This window comes from Drosophila biarmipes, chromosome X (genome assembly GCF_025231255.1).
Source record: "Drosophila biarmipes strain raj3 chromosome X, RU_DBia_V1.1, whole genome shotgun sequence".
Lineage (NCBI taxonomy): Eukaryota > Metazoa > Arthropoda > Insecta > Diptera > Drosophilidae > Drosophila > Drosophila biarmipes.
The window spans coordinates 11,168,385-11,191,956 of NC_066611.1; the positions used below are offsets into that span (position 1 = coordinate 11,168,385).

General features: G+C 40.8%; 2 protein-coding genes across 3 annotated transcripts in view; one reads left to right on the top strand and one right to left on the bottom strand.

The window, feature by feature from the left end:
• The first annotated feature begins 1,033 nt into the window (after positions 1-1,033).
• On the top strand, positions 1,034-3,789 carry LOC108025939 (gamma-butyrobetaine dioxygenase). The gene is made up of 2 exons (XM_017096637.3): positions 1,034-2,011; positions 2,791-3,789. The coding sequence occupies exons 1-2, from the start codon at positions 1,110-1,112 to the stop codon at positions 3,128-3,130; spliced, it is 1,242 nt and encodes a 413-aa protein (XP_016952126.1). The 5' UTR covers positions 1,034-1,109; the 3' UTR covers positions 3,131-3,789.
• A 7,142-nt stretch (positions 3,790-10,931) lies between these two features.
• Positions 10,932-23,572, bottom strand: part of LOC108025851 (netrin-B) — a 73,158-nt gene continuing 60,517 nt past the window's right edge. For both annotated transcript variants that reach the window (XM_050886769.1, XM_017096516.3), the window contains exons 3-8: positions 18,261-18,449; positions 17,664-17,813; positions 17,464-17,574; positions 17,336-17,401; positions 16,829-17,060; positions 10,932-16,713 (exon numbers count right to left, since the gene is read on the bottom strand). In XM_050886769.1, coding sequence (XP_050742726.1) covers positions 16,572-16,713; positions 16,829-17,060; positions 17,336-17,401; positions 17,464-17,574; positions 17,664-17,813; positions 18,261-18,449 — 890 coding nt within the window. In that variant the 3' untranslated portion in view covers positions 10,932-16,571. The remainder of the gene's footprint in view (positions 16,714-16,828; positions 17,061-17,335; positions 17,402-17,463; positions 17,575-17,663; positions 17,814-18,260; positions 18,450-23,572) is intronic.

A 23,572-nucleotide genomic window follows, 5' to 3' on the forward strand; every position in this document is an offset into this window, starting at 1 on the left:
GATTGACCGCTCCGGCACAGCAAACAGCCAACGGCAGCCGCTGGGAAAACTGGCTTCTCGGCCAGTGACGTCAAGCAAATCGATGATGGGTGGTCATTCGAGATTCATGCTAATTCAGCCACCGGATGCCTGGCACTTCTGGAAAAATATACAAGCCCGGCTGAAATTGACTTGCAACTTCAAATTAGCTGAGTTGACCCAGAACGGGCGAAATTAAGTAATTGTCTCGCCATCTGGGAAAATAGAGTCGTCAATGTAGGGGTTCTATTAAGAATAAATGAAGTTCTCAGGCACTAAAAATATAATTTGAAATATATTTCAATTTATATATAATAAGCATTTACATTAATTAAATCATTGCTTAATCTAAATAAAATATATGTACAATATGTTTCAAGAAAGTAAAGTAAATTAAAGTAAATTATATTATAAGTAAATACATGTGTGGCTCACTATTTTATAATGTGTAATTTAATTTTATCTTGTAGCTGAGGTAAACAAAAATCTTGTTCAGCTGATAAAGCTTCTTATCGCATTTCTCCACACCCGGGGTGTCTACCATTTAAAATTGACGAACAGACTGTCGCAGATGTGCTCTGGCATGGGAACTAGTTCGTTGATAACACTTTGCTCTCCTCCAGGGGCGTAAGCCTAGGTTTTTAGGAAGGGGGCTAACTATTAACTCATTTTAAAATATTAATAAAATTAAATATGCTGGTTCTTAAAGGAACCTACATTTTTTAGTAATGTTACACACTATACTATTATAATAATAATATTCCTATTATAACTACATATGTTACTATTATGTCTTTATTATATCTTTATAATGTTAGACCCAAGAAAAACTTGACTTTCTTCTATCAAATTCACATTTATAATACATCTAATTAACTTCATCTTTGAGAAAAGAGATATAGTATCATAAGTCCATATATTTTTTAGGTCTACGCCCCTGCTCAGTTTTAAGTGAGCTGGCAGCCAAAGTCCAAAGACCCGACTTAGCGGCTGATTACATTATTTTCGCTTTCTCCGGCGCCTCATTCGGCATTTGATGCTCGGCCAGTGGGCTCCACCACCTCGGACAGAGTAGTAGAGAAGACTCCACCATGTGGGCTCAGAGATTTCTAAGACGCTCCGCGAGACAACTGAAGACCTTTAGCCGCCAAATCAGTGCCAGGATTGTAAACGAAACTAACATTGAAGTTCTGGAGGAGATCGACAGCAGGCCCCTGACCTTTCCCGGCGTTTGGCTGCGTGACAACTGCCTGTGCGAAGACTGCTTCCACGGCAGCTCCAAGTCCCGGAAGTTGGACTGGGATAACTTCGACACCCGGATACGCCCAGCGGCCCTGGAGGCAAACGAGCTGACCAAGGAGGTGAAGGTGAAGTGGAGTGACCGCCACGAGAGCAGCTTCTCGCTGGAGTGGCTGAGGGCGCGCAGCTTCCAGGAGGAGAGGCAGGAGGAGTACCTGCGCGAGTTCTACAGACCAGCGACGAGGCACTGGTCGGGTGCAGAGTTCCAGGAGATAGCCCGGCACTTCAGCTACGAGGAGGTGATGGCCCAGGACGACGTGCTGATGCAGTGGCTCCAGGCGCTGGCCGTCTACGGGGTGGCCCTGCTGCGGAACGCCCCACTGGACGAGGGCGTGGTGCGGCGCCTGGCCGAGCGGGTGGGCTTCATCCGGCGCACCACCTACGGCGAGGAGTTCGTGGTGCAGGCCAAGCCGGGGGCCCAGAACTTCGCCTACCTCTCGCTGCCCCTGCCCCTGCACACGGACCTGCCCTACTACGAGTACAAGCCCAGCGTCAACATCCTGCACTGCGTCGTCCAGACGGATTCGCCGGGGGGCAGCAACATGCTGGTGGACGGCTTCCACGTCGCCGACATCCTGCGCCGCGATCATCCCGAGGACTTCGAGCGCCTGTGCCGCGTGGTCGTCGACTGGAACGACATCGGCAGCGAGGACGGCAGAGAGTTCCACAACATCTGGCGGGCACCGGTCATATGGTGAGTCCTTGTGAAAAACACGCACTAGATCTGCCCTAGAAAAAATTGAAGAAATTGAAGAAACTAATTATAAATCATTAATGTTTAAAGTATAGAAAAATAGACAATGACTTCAAATCAAGCGATTATATTTTTTTTTATATAGGGTTAAATCTAACAAATTATTTAATTTTGATATATTAAAAATAGTATTCCATATAAATGTCAGATAAAATATTAAGAAAATATATGGGAATATTTTCAAAAACTTAGTACAAAATAGCATATATTTGTCGATATAATATTGAATTAAAGCTGGGAATATCTGGTCTTCATCCAGCTGTTTTTCTTTTGTTTTCTACTAAATCATATTTTTCCCAAGATATTTAAATGATTAAAGTTAAGCTTAAAGTTAAAATAGGATATAGGTAGTTTAAGAAGCAATATTTTTATATAGTCTTATATTTATATGTTTAATCATAGATTTTTAACATACATATAGCTACTCCACTTAGTTTAAACTACCTTTGCAATGGCGATATATATTCAATATTTATTTTCCAACTTCTATACGAAGTCCTGGAGTTTATTCCTGAATATTTATTCATCATATTAACTTTAAAATGGGTTTAAGTTACAACCACATTCCACCGAAAAACATATCATATTAGATATATCATTGCCCGAAAGCCACCTAAAATAAGTTCATATTGAGATCACTTCACCCAAGTTACCTTTGAGCTTTTCCTCCTTGATTGGCTACCCCTAAGTGACCTTCCCTCCCCCTTTCTATCCCACAGCCTGGACGCCGAGGGGCGGTACACGCGGGTGAACCACAGCGTGCCGCAGCGGGACAGCCACTTCAACGTGCCGCTGGCGGAGGTGCTGCCCTGGTACGAGTCCTACGCCCGCTTCGTCCGCCTGGCCATCGCCGACAGTCACGCCTTCAAGACCCGGCCCGGCGACGTGCTGACCTTCAACAACATCCGGCTGCTCCACGGGCGGACCGGGTACGACGACTCCGCGGAGAGTCCGCGCTACATCGTGGGCGCCTACCTCGACTGGGACATCATCTACTCGCGCCTGAGGGTCCTGAAAAGGCGCCTGGGGGCGGGGGCCCTTAAAGGGGGCTGCCAATAAAGCCAACGCAGGATGCCATATTTTCCAAGCCATTTGATGTGAGCTTCTCATTTGAATAGTGGCCCCACCGCCCAGCGGATTTTCAACGGCACATATGCTCCCAAGTCCCGAATCCCAAGTCCCGAATCCTGCATCCGGAATCCATCTAATCCTGTTCGGCTTGAGGCGACAATTTCGGCAGTTAAAGCAGCTCAAGTGCAAAAATGAAAAGTTGTAAAAAATCACGATGATCCAGAGCTGACAAAAAAGTCTCTAAATTGTATGGGGGTGTCTCGGCTTATTTGCATCGCGGCATTGGCTGACAAATCGCTTGTGAAAATGATTGACAGCGCGGGTGTGGGGTGGGAGTTAGGGGCATAAAAAGCGGAAGAGGGGCGTGGCAAATTGGCCAAAAAAACGTCGGCAATGTCAAAGTGTTAGCAGGCTGTTGGTGTTGTTTAAGACAACATTTGATAGTATAAATATGTTTTTCACATCTTATTACCCACAAATTTTAGTTTGATTATTTGTAACATGTGCCTTATAAATCGAATATATACCGTAGAATTCAGCACAAGTACTCTGTGAGACACAATCAATTTGGTTATCTTGCAGCACTGCCCGTATTTCGTTGAATTTTAAACTTGTTCTTAAATAAATTTGTCTTTTTCAGCAATGTAGCATACTGTCTAAAACAGTCGATCTTTGAGCTTGGTTTGCCAAAACTACGGATGAGAAACGGAAAAAAAAAATATTTTTGACTAAAATCTGAAAATCGTTCTTTTGAAAAAAATCGGAATATTTTTTCCGCCATAAAAGTATCTGAATCCCGTTTTTCGCCCTTAACATTCAGTTTTTTTGCTGCTAAACATAAACTAAACGTCAAATCGATGAATGAAATACCTCGCTGAGCTCGTTGTTCAATTTCCAATCTATTGGCATTCAAAACCTAGAGGTTCTTAACCTTTCAGATTTTTCGAAAAAATTTATGATGCACCACCTTAAAAGTATCTGAATCCCGTTTTTCGCCCTTAATATTCAGTTTTTTTGCTGCTAAACATAAACTAAACGTCAAATCGATGACTGAAATACCTCGCTGAGCTCGTTGTTTAATTTCCAATCTATTGGCATTCAAAACCTATAGTTTCTTAATATTTCAGATTTTTCGAAAAAATTTATGATGCACCCCCTTACAAATATCTGAATCCCGTTTTTCGCCCTAAATATTCAGTTTTTTTGCTGCTAAAAAGAAACTAAACGTCAGATCGATGAATGAAATACCTCGCTGAGCTCGTTGTTTAATTTCCAATCTATTGGCATTCAAAACCTAGAGTTTCTTAATATTTAATATTTAATATTTAAAAAACTTGATTTACCCCTTTACAGAAAATCGAAAGTGGATAACAAATAAATTTCCTTGAAAATGATTAAGATGATAATAGCAGGCTGCTCAAAACAGTCGGTCGTTTATCTACAAGATGACAAAGCTATGGGTCGAAAACGGACGGAAAAAATCGCATTTTTGAATAAAATCTGAATATCGTATTCCTGAAAAAACCGGAATACTATTTTTCCGCCCTAAAAAGTCACTTTTCTGGCTGCTGCGAGGTAAATGAATATTACCAAACAGAATTTCCTCGGGTGTGGCCTCCACCGTCCCCCGGAAAATGTCATTTTGGAGTGCATTAACCTTAAGTAACTCTCAATGAGGAGCACCGTTAATCGCCCAGCACGCGTTCGCCAGGTCCTCAAGGTGCCAGCATCCTCGGGAGCCTCGAAGTGGCCGCCTGAATGGGGCAGAGGTACTTGGGACCCGGAAACGCAGCCGTAAATGTAACCGGGGCCATAAGCAGGCCCCTGCCCTCAGCCTTGCCCCCGAAAATCTTGCCAACCGGCTGCAGAAAAACTTCTATGCCAATTTCCTTTTAAATATTTCATAGGGCCCCATTATGCCTACTTATGTCTTGTTATAGTAATAAAATAAAATTTAAAAGTGTTCTGACTGCCAGTGGCGGGGCGCAGAAGGGCGTGGCCGGGCGGAAAAGTGCGGAGGTGGCGAGCGAGTTGTTAAGAAAAATATGAAAAGTCGGCGGTAACAAAAACCCAACCACTCCCGGCCGCTGGAAAACATTTTGAACAACAGTTACAACGCCGGCAACTCCACATCGACATCCACATCCCATCCGAAATCCCCCTCAAAGTCCTTGCAATAACAGCAACGGCAACAGCAAGTGGAAAAATGGGAAAAGCCTGGGGGCTGAGTGAAATGGGGAAAATCCGGAGGCGTAGAGGAAAAGCGCGAGAAGATTTGCGGTCGAAACTCGGCTGGCGAGGCAGAGTTTTGACCTGCAATGCAGCGAAAATCTGTTAATTCCAAAAGCATGTGGTCTTTTGAGATGGAAAATTGGGGGGAGCTCACATAATTCCAGAACTAGAATTTATAGAAAATATGCTGCCTAAAAGTATGCTGAAACGTGGAGCCCTTGGTCTTCGATTAACCAAAATAAGTGTTACATACTTAAGGGAAAAGTCTTGCGGTAGAATAATATTTAATTTTATTATTATATATTTTAAAAAATTTAAGGTACAGGTTGAGTTTATTTAATGTTTAATTAAAACCCTAAAATAAAGATCCATTGGATATATTTAATATTATGAAAGAACGGATGAGTTCATAAGGTAGGTATTGAATATTGAATATTTTAAATGTAATAACAAATCCATTAATTATTTAATACTTTAAATTTTATTATAATTTCATATTTCTAATAATTAAAACAAAATTAAAGATCCATGCGATATATATTTAATATTATGAAGAGATAAATAGTGGTAATAAATTAAAAGGTAACTTAAGAAGCGTTTGTTAGTTCATTTAGTAGGTGTTTTTATTTCATATTTACACATCAATTTAATATGTAATATTAGGTGGTGGATTTAATAAACACTTAATTCATAACGCGAAGAAATTTCATATTTTTAATAAATATAATCAAATAATATTTAATACCTTATAATGGTAGATGAGGTAATTTTATTCAGAACCCTACATTTTTAAATTTGTAAGGAATAAAATTGAACAATTATTGTTAAGAGCTACCTTATCCTTAAGTAGGTTAAACTTTTTTTTATTTAATGCTTAATTTAGAGTCCCTAATTATATCATATTCTTGATAAATTATTTAATTTAATAATGTTAAAATGATGTAGTTCTTCCTAATCTTCCTAATGTTTTGTGTACTTTTTATGTTTTATATTTATAGTTTAATATATATCCGAATTGCCCGTGCACCTCAAAGCTAAATGCCGCGTCCGAGCACGGTTTCAATTGATCCTCCTAACTGGGCGTAGTGCATTTATCCTTGGGCTCCTTGTAGCCAAGTGGAAGCCTTTCCCTGCGCGTATATCTCTGTGTATGTTTGGCCTATGCCACATGAAGTTGCGACGGCGGGGCACGTGGACGTGGCCATGGGTGTGTGTATTCCCTTAACACGCATCATGACGCCCAGACAAAAAGCGTGGTACAACTTCTTTCGTTCCGCACTTAGCCCCATTCCCCATGCCGCCGAGCCCCTGCCCCGGCGAGCACTGGGAATGAAAAGTCTATAAAAAGTTTACTTTTTTAATACTTTTCGCATTTATATGTAATAAAAATCTTGTAAAATACGCCTTTTTTGCACTTCACAATGCGCCCCATGTGAATGCCATCAGTGGGCTCTCCGCACCGCAATCCCCACTTTCACCAGCCTCCTCTGCGGCCTCCATCTCGACCCCATCTCCGGCTGCAAATACGTTTAGGGTTCAGTGAAAACTCTGTTTCACTCGACTGGCGTCTCCGTGCCCCCGGCAATTTGCAACTATGAAGCAGCAGCTCGGTCGTCTTCAGCCAGGAGCGAACTTAATCCGGGGAGGCTGTCGCTGGAAGTTTGGCTACATCGTTCGATCCTCCGGATTTTTATGGGATTTTATGGTGCAACATTATTGGTTATTGGTTATTGGTTATCAAAAATAATTGCCAAAACTTGTAATAATATTAAATGGACACCATAATCACCATAGATAGGCTTTTGATTTCCTTCTAGAAAACGAAAAACGTTGCTACGCTAAATTTTAAAAATTGTTGCAAAATGCACACCTTACAAACATAATTTTCAAGAATATAGTTATTATTAGCATATATATTTTATTTATATTACATTTATTTATTTATAATATTCAACAATTATTAGTAAATTTAAAAGCCAAAGATACAAATTATAAGCATATTCTACGAAACAAAAAATCTTTGTTTTTACAATTTTTTTAAAGAATAGAATTCTAGTGACTATATTTCTTATATAAACAAATATTCTCTGGAATATCTATATAAATTTTACACAAATTTATCATCTAAGTAATCGTATTCTGCACTTATAATTTTGTTTTAAAATATTTTTCTAACGCAAATAATTTTATGAGTTTTTTTTTAATACATTCCTGAATTGCAATCTTTGAGGTACATATTGTTATGGTCATATATATCCACAAATAAAACACTTTTCCACCGTTTAAAATAGTTTATAAATATTCTTGATGCAAGAGGCAAACCGCATATGAACACCAATAAATAGCTACAACTCCTTCTGAGTTTTAACCACTTATGGAGAGTAAATGTTTCCAGATCTTGGGGTGAAACTGAAAGTTTTTCCGAGTGTGTTGGTGCTGTGTCAACTTTCGTGCTGTATTTGCTGCAACAGCAAGTGGCGGCCCTCGAGATCCGAGCGGCGTAATTCCAGCAGACGACCAGGACCGAAATGCTTCTTAGCCGGGCTAAGCATTTCCCAGGGCTCCTGGGAAGGAGGGAGAGTCTTTGGGGGGAAAAGTCTTTGAGCGTTTTCAAGGGTCTGCTGTGGGTGGGTGCGGTGGCGCAGCAAGAACAACAATATTGGGGAAAAAGGTTTAATGCGGCCTAAGTTCCCCCGTTCCTGGGCAGGGCCCCATCTCGCAAGGATATCCTGGTGGCCGGGGAGGAGGGCACTGTCGTCGTCGTCGTCGTCGGCAGCGGCGTCGTCAATCGGCATTTGGCATTTGGCATTTCTAGCCATGGCAACGTCTCTACGACAGGCTTGTGCAGCAGGCCACAAAATCCCAGTTGCCTGCCTCCGCTGATTGGCCAACTAATCCCCGTACATCTTTCCGCAGGGTGGCGAATTCGGGCTCCTTTTGAAAGGCCTCTGCGAGCACGTTTAATGTAGTCCCGAAAAAAGCCTTGCCAAGGAGCATTTTTCAATTTTTCACTTTAATCAAATTAAAATTCATTCGTTGCGCTTATGAAGCGTGCAGGCGCGTGGAGGAGTGGGTGGTGGGTGGTGGGCAGGGGTTGTCTGCCGCAGACAGACGCCGCCGTCCCCTGCCCATTGCCATTGCCAGGACAACCAGACCCAACCGGCCTGCGGACCAGGGACCACCTCCTTCACCCACCACCCCACTGAGTTTTAGCGGTTTTTTCACGATACCTTTCGGCAGGGTGGCGTATTGATTGCAAATGCTCGGATTATGATTCCTCCTGTCCGACTGACCCTGTCCCCTCCACTCAATCATTCAGGGTCCGGAATGGAGCGTCAGATGATATCTTTGAAAAATGGAAAGGTGTGTAGGCAGAAGGGTTTATTTAGCTGTCTTTAAAATGTTGTAAATGGCTGTGAAACCCTATGAATTCTATGAAAATAAAGACAATTCGAACACCAAAAATGTTACATTTTCTGTGGAAGCACTTCTTTCATTTATGAATATAGTGTAATGCTATCGAAAACTATATTGCCACTGAAATATTACCATTTTACAGTATTTTTATGCGTATATTTTTTGATTTTAATAGGAATAAAACAATAAAAAATAATAATTATATTAAAACTATAATTTTGTATATATAAAAAGTTACAAAAAATAAGTTATAATCTAACATAATATACAATGACTTTCCAAAGATGTCTTCCCTTCTGGTTTTACAAATTAAATATATATTTTATGAGGTTTGTAACTATATATTTTTGATGGCTACACTCAAATAAGTATTCACCCTAAGTATTATATAAATATTATATAAAATATAAAAAAAATATATTATATAAAAATGCTGTCTTTTCTATGCAAAAAGGTAACTTAATTTCAAATAGATTTTTACTTCATAGAATAATTTTTGTTTTTAAACATAGTGCCTATGTTTACTTAGTAAATCAAAAAAGTAAATAAAAAAAATTTCTACCTTCATTTTAAACTAGAACTATTTGTAAAATATTACCACTCGCTTTTCCTCAATATAAGAGTATCCCGGCGACGGCCATAGCTGATTTCTGGGCAGGGCCAAGGAAATTGAATATCCTCCCGATGACAGGCACTTATTTTGCGAACTACGTGCTCCCAGGGTAGCTCCCTGGTCGAGCACACTCCGCAGACGTGCTGCGCCACTTACAATTCGGCGCATTTCATTTCTTTGTCAAGTTTGCCAGACCAAAAAACTTGGTCCGTCGCTTTGCATTGCGGTCGACTTGCCACCACCATCGGCATCAGCATCCCGGCCTCCGCCTCCCATCGCAGTCCTGCAGCCGAAGGAGGAGGAGGAGGTCCTGGTCCTTGTAGCCGAAACCGAAAACTGGAAGAGCTGCAGGGCATTTTCCGAGCAGCCCGGCGAGCAGTGGATGTACATTTAGGCACGACTTCAGATGCAACGGAAACGGCAGCAGCTCCGGGAGTCGGGAGTCGGGAGCAGCCACCCCGGAGCCGTGAAATTTGATAAATATGCGTATTAGTTTCACTTGCCGCCCGCAGGACCAAGGACCTGGGCTCTGAGCTCTGAGCTCTGAGTCCTGAGTGCTGCGAGCAAGCTCGAATAAAACTAAGAAACGGCCCCCGGGCGGAAATTTTACTTAAATTGCGCTTTAAATTAATTTTCCCCGGCCAAGGACAAGCGCCGGGTTTCCCCCATTTGCGCAGCCCAAAAAGTATGCAGCACTAGGTGGCTCGGACTTTTCCGGGGAAACCGGGGACCGAGGCTGGGTGTATGTGTGTGTTTCTGGCACAATAAACTGCTTATGCAAATGCAAAATCAATAAGAAGTCCCCTGATTGGGTAGGGGCCGTCCTAATAAGTGCCTAGAGCAGCAGAGCCCAGATGGGGTTCCCCCAGCAGCAAAAAGAAACGAGACGACTTTATTGCCCTGAAAAGGCAGGCGTTTTGACAGGACGCCTCCCTGATGAACTTGCGGTGACTTTATTAACCTCATGGCTCCACTGATTTTCAGTGAACTATTAAATATATTTATGAGGAACCTTTTAAGGAATCTCTTCCTGTAAGCCGAAAATAAATAATATTTTATATTAATTATTAATATATTTTCCTATAACAATATAGTACTTGAATTGTTAGAAATTTAATCAATAACCTTGTTCCATAATTCAAAACAAAAATATATTTTATTATTATATACTATTATTATAATATAATATATTCGTATATTGGCTAAGAAACCTTCTTCTATAAACCAAAAATAAATCATAATTTATATTATTAAAATATATTTTATTTACGAGGATGACTTTCATTTTCATTCAATTATTTAATATTTCTTTTTAGTCTAAGAAACATAATTCAAAAAGTAGCAACTATAGTTCGATTTATCAAGTAAAATAACTTTATTATTTAAAAAAGGTATTTAAGTAGTTTGAGCAGTAGCAAATATTTTTAAGTGTAGTATTACTGTTTTTAAAGCTAGAACTCACCTTTTTTAAAATTCCCCACCTAAATAACTACCCCTCCTCAATCACCAATAAAAACATCGTGCTCGCCTGGATTTCGTTATTAGTTTTATTATTATTATTAGCAATTTGTCCACTTAATTCGATTAAACTTTCATGCTCTTGTTGCTTTGTTTTCGGTTTTTTACTTTTTCAAGTACACATAAATGATATATATATATATATAACTTGGATTCTCCTCCATCCGCCTGTCTTTGATATATTTTTCTTTTGCCACAAAAATTGCATACTTTATGTATTACGATTAATCATATATTAATATTTATTTATATATATATGTATTATATAAGTACCAACTACAATACTTTAATATCAGACAGTGTGAATTTCTCTTGCTTTTCGAGTGTGTGGCTGTGTGTGTGGGTGTGTGAGTGTGCAGTGTGTGATTCAACGTAATAATTAGCAATAATCGAAATCGTAATCAATGTGTTTCTATATATATATAGTTCTATCTGATCTTTTTGAGTATTTACAAAAAATCTAAGAAAAAAATGGCTTTCCTTTTGCGTTTCCTTACTTTTTTTTGCTTTTCTTCTTTTTCGATTAGTTATATTTATGTGTTATACGTATGTATGCGTTCTATGTATTCCTTTGTGTTTCTAGGCTTACCATATGAATAATTCGTTCTGGACACACACGCATGCTGCTCAATTATTAGTCTGGCAAAAAAAAAACATTATTTAATAACTAATTGTGTGTGTGTGTGGCTGAAGGATATGTGATTAGTAGGCCATGCTTAGTGCACTCGCAAACCAAGGGTGGGAGGCGATCTGCGGGAGGGAAAGTCCTCCCACCATAACATATAAATACATCTCGGATCCCTCGCGTTTCGTTCGCAAACATACTCCATACTCGTTTATAATTAGGTTTAGGAAAAAAGGTGTAAATAAATAAACGGCTTGACATATCAACTAATGACTAATTTGGTTATGTTTGCATCCTGCTCCTTAAGTACTCGTTCATTCTTTCGAAGAAATTTCAATTTTTTTGTTCTTTTCTTGTTTTGAATTAGCGGAAACGGAAGTCAATTTGTCAGCTTGGGGCTGTGGTGTTAGTGTTCTCGTGTGCGTGTGACGTTTGGTGGGCATTTCAATTAATTTTTCCATCGTTTTTTTTTTACTTTTGACCAAATGCTAGTTAACAGTTACGAGCCAGCGCAACCCTTTTGCCTTTTTTGCACAGCCTCTCGGTTAAGAGTTTTTCGTTTTTTATCCACTCAACTGTCGCTGCGTCAATTTATATGCTAATGGGGCCTGCATCCTATTTAAAATACATATGCGACAACACGCCCGCCTGCCACGCCCACCGCCCCCGCCCCCGGCCATTGTGCGTTAAATGAACGACAAAAATGGCAAAAAATAAGAGCGGAAAAAACGAAATGAGAAGAACCCAATTTATTTAAATCTATATAAATGTTTTATATCTCTGTGCGTACGCGTACATTATATAAATTAATATGTTTTTTTTTCAGGGCCACACGCCCACTCGCCACTCGCCACGCCCCCCGCCCACCGCCCACGCAGCTGGAGTATGTCGGTGAAAAATTCAGTTAACGCAAAATCTCATTTAAATATGCATGAAGGCATGAAGCCGGCCACAGTCGACGGGGCCGAGGCCACAATTGAATTTCTCATTTCATTTCCCATTTTTTTGGCTTTTCTGTTGTTGAATCACTTTTTTGCCGTATTTGTCAGCATTTATTTAACGCTATTTTCGGCGCTTTCGGCTGGGGTTCCAGCTCTAATAAGATCGAAAATGCGAAACAATGGTATATAGTCGCAGGAAAAATATCCCTATCCTTTGAAGGGGCAAGAGTTATTTCAAGGTTCCAAATAGTGTTTTGGGATGTCATATGGTCACTAGAATTATTTATTTCACTTGTTGTTAGTCCAGAATTTATTGATTTAAATATATAAAATTGTGAAAATATCATTTGGTATTTTAAAGGATTTTAGACTTGATAAATTTTTTCTTTTTGAGTATTTTATTTTATTTAAAATTTTACTTAGATGAAGAAAACTTTTTGGTAGAATTTATTATTTTTGCAACTATTTTAAATATTTATTAAATTTATTTTTGATGGAGAGTCTAAAGATTAAAGTCAATTGGGGAATACAAAAAATAGCAATTAGTATTTAAAAGGTTTTTAAACATGATAAAATATAAATCATTTTTAAAAAGTAACATTATCCCCAGACTTTAACCTTTATTTAGCATAAAGAAACTTCACTGAATTATTAATTTAATTTGCTGTTGAGCCGTTGGTGGATAAAATATCAAAAGGTGTTTGGGATGCCTTAAAGCATGCTAAAATGCAATTACTTCTGGAAGCCAGGTTCCTTGAATAGTTAACTCATCCCCTTGGCAGGGCAGCGGGCCGTATTAAAATGTGCGCTCTGCAATTTGTGTAATGTGTTAAAAGTTGACAAGTTTGCATTTATTCCGCTTCCCCGTGTTCCTCTGCGGGCACACGTGTGCTCGTGACTCATACGCCGCGTTGGCCAGAGACAGAAACAGAAACAGAAGCAGATACGGATCCAGATCCAGATCCAGCTCCAGATCCACATAGCCACATCCACTTCGAGGGACCGGGCTAATTATGCCGTCCCTGGGCGGGGAGCGAATGCGAACACAAATCTCGGCTTAAATGCCGCAGCATGTTAACTGTCCGACTCGGACTGTCCCTGCATATGTTGCCCCCATTTTGATTTATCATACATCATGGTCACGGTCGGACCTGAATAGCTTGTGAATGGGCAGGGGGATATGTGGATATCTGAGTGTGCTTATGGATGGGGCAGACACGGCACAGCACATCAGAATCAGACGTCCACAAAAGAGCCGGAGAGTAGGTGTCGTGGCAGCCGTCGAAACCGAGAGGGAACACAGAAACGAACCGAAAGTCAGGCAGAGATCTCGACTCAGTCACTCGTGGCCGGGTGGCAGCCAGCACATAAACACGAAAATAAATTCATTAAAACATTTATCAAGTTCGACACTTGGCTGTCATATATCATGTTACATTTTTGAGCCCGAAACATGTTTAATCCGCGGCAACATCGAAAAAATGTAACTGCAATTGGGGGGGGCACGGACATCACTGCGAGCGGCCCACGAAGTTCATTTCCACAGTACACCTACAGAAATCAATTTAAATACCTTAATTTCTATATTTTTTATATTTCTAATTTAATCATGAACATTAAGCCATTTATTTTGGTTATTTCATAGAAGAATACCCAAGAATTTACTTCGAAAAGCTCTTTTTTCCGCTGTTTAATTTGTGCTACATGTTCCAGGTTGTCTGGTGTTTTGAGGGTTTTGTCTGCCTGTGATGCCTAGCGAGCGGTACAGTGAGAAATCAGTGGGGGAAAAAATATTAATCAACAAAAAAAGATTTAAGTTTGGGCTTCTTTATGAAAAGAGATATATATTAACTGGAAAAAGTAGATTTTCTGTGTATTTTTGAGATATATGGTTGCAGGAAGCTCTGAAAATCCACCTTAGGCCGGGCCTACTGTACCGAGAAGCTGGCCGGGATGGGTTTCGAGTGTTGCGTGGCCTACACATGCTCCGAAAACAAGTTACAACCAGTTCCCCAAGCCCCCAACACCTCAAACTCACTCTTGACGCCTTCGATTTCGGTTTCAGACACTCGGCTGTGAACTGATGCGCTCACAATTTGCATGCATAATTCAAATTGAAAATCAAATTCAAATAAATGCATTTTAAATGCCTGTTTTGCCGCCGCCTTGCCTGCCTCTATTTCTTTTTTATTGATGCATCCATCAAACAAATTGGTATGCAAAAGCGCGTGAAAAATCAACTAGCAGATTGTCAATAAACATGTGCATAATTATCTGCAAAAACTGTTTGCATAAATTCTTGAGAAGTGTTTTTCTGGTCGGCGGAAACACACGGAAAGCAGATATCAATGAAAACAGTCACAGGTCTGAGGCTAAATACCCTGGAAGCTTTGGTAAAAATATAAAGAATTTATATATTTCTTAGCAGCAATAAAATGTGGGATATTTGCAAATATTTTTCAGTACTAGAAATACATTTAAACAAAGAGATAAATAAAATCGGCACGAGTATAATAAACTAGTAAAAATTGTTGAACCAGCATCGAATGGTGAATATTTAAGCAAAATTGAAACCATTTTTGGTTACAAGGCTTGGAAAATTGTCAGGGATATTCAGTGTTGATTTGTTAAATAAGTAATTTGTTTTAAAACCTCTCAATCGAATAAACAAACAAATACAGTTAATAAATACTAATTTTAATACAAATTACTAATGACATTGAATAAGTTAGACAATGACCACTAATTTTCGCTTTTAACTTTGGCTTCATAAAAGATTTCGATTTGATTTCCAGTGATTAGTTTAAAAATTAATCCACTTGTAACATTTTTTGAGTCCATTCAGATATCAGGTTTCTTTTACGGCCCGATGAGAGATTAACTTTTTATTGATATGAAATTTGAATGCCCATCTAAAATCGAAAAAGACAATCTATAGCAGCTTTTCAGATATTTAAATTATGTAATAGATTACAAGGCTTCATTAAAGTAAATTCGAAAAATTGACTTAAAAACTCAAAGACAAAAAGATCTAAATTGAAAATAACAAAAACTTTTTTTAAAGCAAATTAAAAAAAAAATTTAGAGTACTTACAATTTAAAATATATATTTTTCAGATATGATATATACCACTTTGAGCTCGATTTCCACAGAATGAATCGGAAATTTAATTCACATCTAAAGCACAAAATAAAATCAATAATAATATTTAAGGAAATTAAATACTAAAAAATATTCTGAAAAAATACTACAAAATTGAAATTTGAAAATATACTTTTTAAAAAGTATAAAAATACTACTATTCGTGGTTCGATTCTCTTAAGGTGTCCCTACTACCGTGTAAAAACGCATATCTTGAAACACAAAAAAAAATCTATAAAAATATTCAAACAATTTAAATACTATAAAAAAAATTCTGAAAAATACAAAACTATTGAAATTTGAAAATATACTTTTTGACAAGTAAGATAATAATACTATTTTGAGCTCTGTTCTTGTGGAGTGCCCCTACTTTTGGCCAGAGTGTGGATGGCTGGCCGTCCGTGTTGCTGGTTTATGACTGCACTTATGTGACGACGTGGCCTGTTTGTCCACTTGCCCATTTCCCCCAAAACATGCGCTTGTTTGCTTTTCTAGAATCGCGACACGCGACGTTTCGGCGCTTTTTCGCACTTATTTTCAATTTATAACCGTTTTTTATGGCCACGCGGCCACGCCCACCCGTCGGCACGTAACTGTAATTAGCATTTGGTGTTTCATAAAGGGGGTATTATGTATACGTAGTGTGTGTGCTGGCTCGCTGATGGTGTGTAAAGCGCTTTATAGACTAGAGACCGCCCCGGAAGAGGATGTTCGGGGAGGGCGTTGAGATACTATAGACGGGATACTTCCGGTTGGGAGTTGCTGATTGGGGGAGGGGGCTATCTTGGGGGGGATTGTGTTGCTCCGATTCAATTAATTTATAGCATGATGCCGAAGAAGGTCAGAAACTTGAGTAAACTGTACAATTTATACAAAAACCGATACCTAGCCAAGTGTGTGAAATTGAAATCCGCTCTGACATATTCCGTTTCCGGTTCGATTCAACTGCATTTGCGAGCCCGCCGCTGGAACCGCTTCATGCGCAGCGACCACTCGTCCTTCCACTCGAGGACCACGGAGCTGGGTCCGATGGCCAGGTAGCCGGGCGCCGCCTCCGAGTCGCGTCCGAGGATGAGATACGATCTGGTGGAGAGAAGAGGCAGGGATGGTTGGGGTTCAGTAGCACTAATATATACACTAATATACTTATAATTAAGAGTAAAAAAATCTGATTAATCAATTGTCATGGTCAACTCACTTGTTTAGCTTTATTTTGGGACACTGGCACTCGATGCTCTTGCGGGGCACCAGCAGCATCATATTGCCTCTGCCCAGCAAGGAACTGGTCGTGCCCGACATGGGATTCCGCTTGAAGATCGTCTGGATGTTGATCTCGTACTTGTAGATCTCGTTCTGCCGCTCTATGGAGAACTTCTCCGTGCTGATGTCCTGGGAGGCGCGATCGTGGCCAATAACCTTGGCCAAAATGGCTGTGGGTTAAGAAGAGAGGTGGGAGAAAATGTGTTTAGTGATTATTTATAATATATGATATATTAGTATCGATAAATAACAATATACATCAAGTAAAGAGCGTACATCAATAAATCAATAATAAATAATAAATGGAACTACAAAATATTATGAGTACAAACGAATAAGTAGTCTTATATGTTGAGTTAGTTTATTTAAAGTATTTTTTATGTTATATAATGAACCTAAACTTAACCTAATCTACATGTATTACGATATTTTTAAGTCCACTTACCATAATCTTCCATGCAAAACTTGTTGAGGTTCAGCTTCTTGGGACTGGCCTTGCACTTGCCGCAGTCTGTGGGAGAAGAGTGTCTATTTTCCAGCGAACCTAATGGATATTTCTCTCTGTGTACTTACACTTCTTCATTTCCTCGACCTGCGAGCCACCGCCGTCCTTGTAGTCACCTGTGCCACCTCCTCCGCCGCCAGCACTCTCGGCCTGAATCATATTCGCATTGGTGGGCACTTCTGTTAATTGTAAGGGGAAATGGAAAAAGTAAAAATTGCAGGATTAGAAACCATGGCATCCGAGGATCTCTCCCCGGAGCTGAACTCACTGATGCAGGGTGCCACGTGGGAGCGGGTCTGCTGGTAGCCCCGGGCACATCGGTTGCAGGTCAGTCCGGTGACGCCCTCCTTGCAGGGGCACTGGCCACTTAGGTGATTGCACGTCTTGCCCGTCGAACCCACTGGATGGCAGTCGCAACCTGCGAAGAAGAGGGGGTACATGTCATCCTCATTAGAGCGACTCTCCAGCCATCCATCTATTCCACACAGCTGTCCATGTGTCTGTCTGCCTGTCTGTCTGGCAGACAGCTTATGGGACCACTGATTGATGACAGCTTATTATCAATAAACAAGGGGAATCGGAGAATACCCTGGCGGGTTGGACATTTCTCTGCTCCGTTCAGTGACAGGAGCAGAGACAGGCAATACCCATTACAGGACATTTCAAAATGGTATAAAAGTATCTTCTCTAATTAGATTTTAATTACAAAAAATTGATATTAATTCATAGAAAGTCAAATTTAGATTCATTTAAGATATTACCAACTGTTAGTTATAATGTATATACCCCCGGACACCTAAATTCAACCACTAAATCTTGTTCTCCAACATTCAATCAGCAAAAGACGGGAGAAAGCTGAACTTACGCTTGCAGACTTTGCGATGATTCGGCGGCTTGGTGGCATCCCGGTAGTATCCCTCGCGGCAATAGTGGCAGTATCTTCCGGTAGTATCGTGCTGGCAGTTGTAGCACACACCTCCCGAAACGCGGCCAGATAGCTTGTACAACTCCAGGTTGAAACGGCAGCGACGGGCGTGTCCATTGCACTGGCACACTAAAAGATAAAAAGGAAAAAATTCTTGGTTATAAAAAGGAACCATCAATGAAATATATTACAATCTATGACCCGGAACCCGCATTTCTTTACTACCCAGCTTAAGTTCGATGAAAAGTTTGCTCCATTGGTCCCCGATAGTTTCGCCAAATTACCGTCATTGGCTAACGAGCTTAACCCGCTCCCATTTACCTATTATCAAGGATAACAGCATCGGGTCCGAGGAGAGCTAATCATTTAATGGCAGTCCCTGCCGTTAGCCTCGTTTTTCCCATGTCAGATGGATGGGTTTTGTGGTGTGGAAGGGGATGGCGATGGAACAAGATGGGCTCCGCAAATTTCATAAATAATTAATAACGATGGGAAACTGTTACGTGCTCTATTTTTCGGACAGGTGCGGGGGCAGCTGAGTTACTCCCTTTATCCCTGTCTTGCTTATGATTGATTATTGTTGTTGTTATGGCTGCCGTTGTTGTAGCCTTGATTGATGAAAAAAAAAGGGAGAAGAAAACCCAAGAATGTTTGGGGGATGGCATGCGAAGGTGGCGCTGGGATTCCTGCTAACTTTCATTTATGTATTTTTTATGCTCTTTTATTTTTTTCACTGCTCTTTATCGATTTTCCAGACTGACCGCCCACTTGCAGGACGTAAATGTTCATTTAATTAGTGGGAAAATATCATAAAATAATTTTAGCAACTAATTGGCAGCACTTGACTTCAATTTATGGTGTTCCGTGGGAGCCACTGAGGTTGCTCTTCCGTTCCACGAACTTTCCTTCGGCCCCATAGCCCACTCTCCTTTATTTTGGAAAAAAAGCATTAAGGGTGATTTATACACAAACGCAGACACACACGTGTCCTCGTTGTGTAAGTCTTACAGTCTGGGTCAACACTGAAGGTAAGTTAAAGTCAGCTTCGGTAGGGAGCTGCCTCATTACTAATAATGTGAAATCATGTACAAGTGCCTGAACTACCCAAGAAAATCAAAACGATTTTAACTTCTTTATCAACGATGACAAGCCCTATATATCTAAAGTGCTATTTTCTTGCCTTCGCCTGTATGCACTGGGATTGTCCGCCGTTGCCCACGCATGAGCGCCTGTCGAGGAGGATTTTGGCATCGGGGGCATCAAGCTTGGCAATCGTGGGGATGGGCACTTGGTGATTGCCTTTGGTGACTGGTGCGACTATTGTGATTGCTGTTGCCTCATATTTTTCATATCTTATGTCTGCATCATCGACGAGCGACGAGAGTGGAGGGCAGCCGGGCATAAGGGCGAGCTCCGAAGGCTGACAACAAAGGAGCTGCCTCCGAGGAGGTGGGCGAGGCAGGAAGACAACGCGGATGGCCGTTCGCTTATTTGGCAAATAATAACAACAGCAGCAACAATGGACTCAGACTCGGACTCAGACCCGGACCCAAGCCCAGAGCCAGGCAGAAGGAATGAATCTCGAGCCGGAGCGTTGATGCCCGGAATACTTGTCGAAGGACCTTATCCAGGCAGCAGGCACACGACATGTGCTTCCCTGTCTTAACCCGTAATGTCATTTTGTCATCATCGCTGCTGCTGCTGCTGCTGCTACTGCCACTGCACAATTTAAAATGGATTTTATTTTCGCCCGTCACTCGACTTCTTGGGGGGTCAAGGCCGGGCAGTGGGTCAAGGGGGTTCGAGCAGCAGGGTACCAGGAGATCCATGAGCTGTTCGACTTTGGGGATTATTATAAAACCAGAAATATCATACTGAATATAAACTAGGAACTTAAGAAGAACAACCTATTGAATATTAACTAGAAGTTACTAATAGCAAAGGAGATTATATGGTAAATATCTTAACTAATAATAATAAATCCTAAACAATCTAAAAGAATTGTATTCTCCCCACTAAGCTTTTTATAATCCTCTATTATATCATACAAAGCATCTAAAGCATTTTAAAATAATTTATTTAAAATGTTCATTGTTTTATTTATAATTTTCTTTTAATGATGGAAGTATACCTTCTTAAAAAATCTTAATAAGAGCATCTCCATTGTCCCCCTTTCTTAACTTCCGAGTTCCCCACCGAAAGTCCTGAGTATTATTTTCATCTCCTTCACCCGCGTCAATATGAATCTTATTAAGAGCTTTACTTCCTCGCCGTCTACCCATATCGCTTTTAATGATAACGATGATAATAATACGATATTGTCCGCCAGTTGGAGTCGTCGCCGTCCAGCAGCCCCACCAAATGGCCCTCGGGGAGGCGTCCCATTGTGGCATCATTGCCATTGACACGCATTGTAATTGAGTTGATATTGCGGAACGGAAACGAGACGGCGATGAAAAGCGGACCGCGAAAATTCCAGAGACCCCGCATAAATTCCATCGGCAGACAATTAGATGGGCCGCTGAAAAGAACAAACGTCGAAGCATCCCCACCCAACCCGAAACCAGAGAAACAAAAATATTTCGAAGCTCCCGCCGATTAGCCAAAGTAGCACATAAATTTTCGGCGGCCCCTGCCAGCGGAAAATCGGCGGGAAAACCTCGGTGAGTGTGTTCTCGTGCGGTGGGGATTTACTCAAGCATGGCCAACGATGCAGCCGATCGGCTTAATTGGGTAACAATAAAACGCATTTTTACGCGAATCTCCTTCACAGTTCATTTGCCGCGGCCCCATTACGCGTTCTGTGTTCTTTTCTTTCCAGCGGCTTGTTTGCCGGGGGAAAACTTCGATTACTGGGCCAGGCGGCCAAGCGAAATTTGCACTTCTCTTGGCCATCTCTTGGCCAGAGAATGCCGTTTTTTGATATACGGCCGGGGGCCAGGTCGAGGCAAAGACCCAGACTCAAGGCGGCAAAGAAATTTGCAGGCGGTCGAGAAAAGAAAAGTTCATAATTTAGCTGCAATTTTAATTAAAAGCCAAAACGGGGGAGGGAAGTGCGGCGACAGGGAAAACGAAAAGTGGTAAAACACATGCAAGCCAACAAAAGTGCGAAAACAGCAACGTGCCCACAGATAAAGGAAAATAAAGGAAAACATGTGAAAATCATTTTGCACCCAGAGTTCCCAGGGGAAGGGGTGGATGGTGGATGGTGGATGGTGGATGGTAGATGGTAGATGGTATATGGTATGGTACCATGGTATGATGGGGCCCGGCGCCGACAGATAAGCCCGGACCGGACTGGTCCGTACCCCGTTCATAAGTCGACGAGTCTGAGAGTTATGTGCCCGTTTGCTGTAAAACGGCACAGAAATTATGGGCGAAAACCGAACAGGCCTCGATTGTGGGGGCAGCACGTTGGAGGGAGGAAAAAACCAGGGGGACGCCGCCTTACCATCTATAAACTGGCTACAAAATGTCTAAATTTTTTCCATACAACGAGAAAAGTGGGAGGTACTGCCGGCAGAAGGCAGAAAAATAAAAGAGAACCCAGGAGAAACAGAACAAAAAGGCAGTCGCCGAAGACTGGGTGTAGGTAATACGATACGATATGATCTTGAGTGCTTGTATTCACATTCGAGGCGCGGAGCAGAGGCGCCAGACTGCATCTGTGTCTTCCGCAGAACGGAGCGATTCTCCGGGGGAACAATGTTGCCGAAAGTGAGCGAATGGAAATGTGCCATCCCAGCACGTTCCCATAAATCATAAAAGAATATACGAGTGCGCCCGGCAAGGGTCAGAAGCACCAAGTCGCCCCCCAGATAGTGCGGATAGCGCGGATAGGGCGTTTTTCCAGCGAATCGCAGTCATAAAACACATAATGAAGCTTAATAGTGGGAAAAACTGTTAACAGCGCTATAAGCCACTTGCGATTGCCACAAGTTCTCATCATTGTAAGCTCGAATCAAGTTTACGGTGATACACAACTTAAAGCCATTACATTTGTAGTAAATTGACCTCTTGCGGGCCTTAAAAAATAAAACAAATGGAATGGAAAATGAGAAAAAAAAATTGAACACCTCTAGTTAATTTAGGGATCCTTTAACTATGATTTAAATTTATACTCATAAAATTTGAATATTTGACTAACATTTACCTATATCCACCCTTGAGTCAGTGTTTTCCATAGGTTTTATAGGGAAAGGTAAGCTTTCCAAATTAATTCTTAAATTAAATGTATTCTGTATCAAATATTAAGTACTTTTTTATTACAAAATTGGAAACTCAATTTCCATGACTAGTTAGTTTTTATTATTCCACTTTTTATCAGTGCAAAAATTATGCACACTATAAATTTGGTAAAAATCTTTACGACTCCCTCTAAAGCTCACCAATTTTCCAACTGCTTGACTTGTTATTGCTCTGATTACATGTCTGCCTTCTAATGCTTAGAGTTAACTCTCATAACTTTGATTATTTTTCATTTTGTCTGAATCAGCATACAAGCCGAGGAAATAAATTTGCCGTATCGTCAAGTCTCGGCCCTTCCCCCACAAAATCCACCGAAAATTTGCTTTGCCCGCACAAAGAGTTGCTTGTTGGCATTGTCCTTGTTCTGTTTTTTTTTTTTATATATTTTCAAGGACCTGACAAATTTTGCGACTTTCCTTCTTTATTTTTTCCCCAACAGCTTTGTGTAATTTTCTCGCCCGTTGACAAGAAAATGTTGCCCGTTTTCACTTTCATTTCGTGGGCCCGCCTCACGTCCCTATTTTATTTTTATTATTATTTTTACGTTCTGGCTGCTTTTTATTTGGTTCGACGGCGATTTGTGTGTTTTGGAATTTGGTGTGATTTGAATTTCCAATGGGACGGATGTAAAAACAGGGGGAAAATCAAGTGAGGCATGACTGTCTGCCTTCTGTCCTCCTCCAATGACTTCAGAAATGCTGCCACGCATAATTTTATTTATTTTTCAATTTCTCCGCCCTGCGAGGCCGCCCTGCTGAGTCCTGTCTCCATGTCCTTAAGCACTTTGCTTGCTTTTCGGCTAAGTCTGTTATGATATCCCAGCGAACGTGTCGACACTTCTGCTCATCTCACTCATCTCATTTGGCTGTGCGAAATTCGGTTTGCCAAAATATTTGCCGCTCGAATGGCAACCGATCTTTATATTTAGCTCTAGAGTGCATTTGCCTTGTACTCGACGAAGTGCAGCCACTATTTGGGGTGGTCTGCTTTCTTTTATTTTGGTT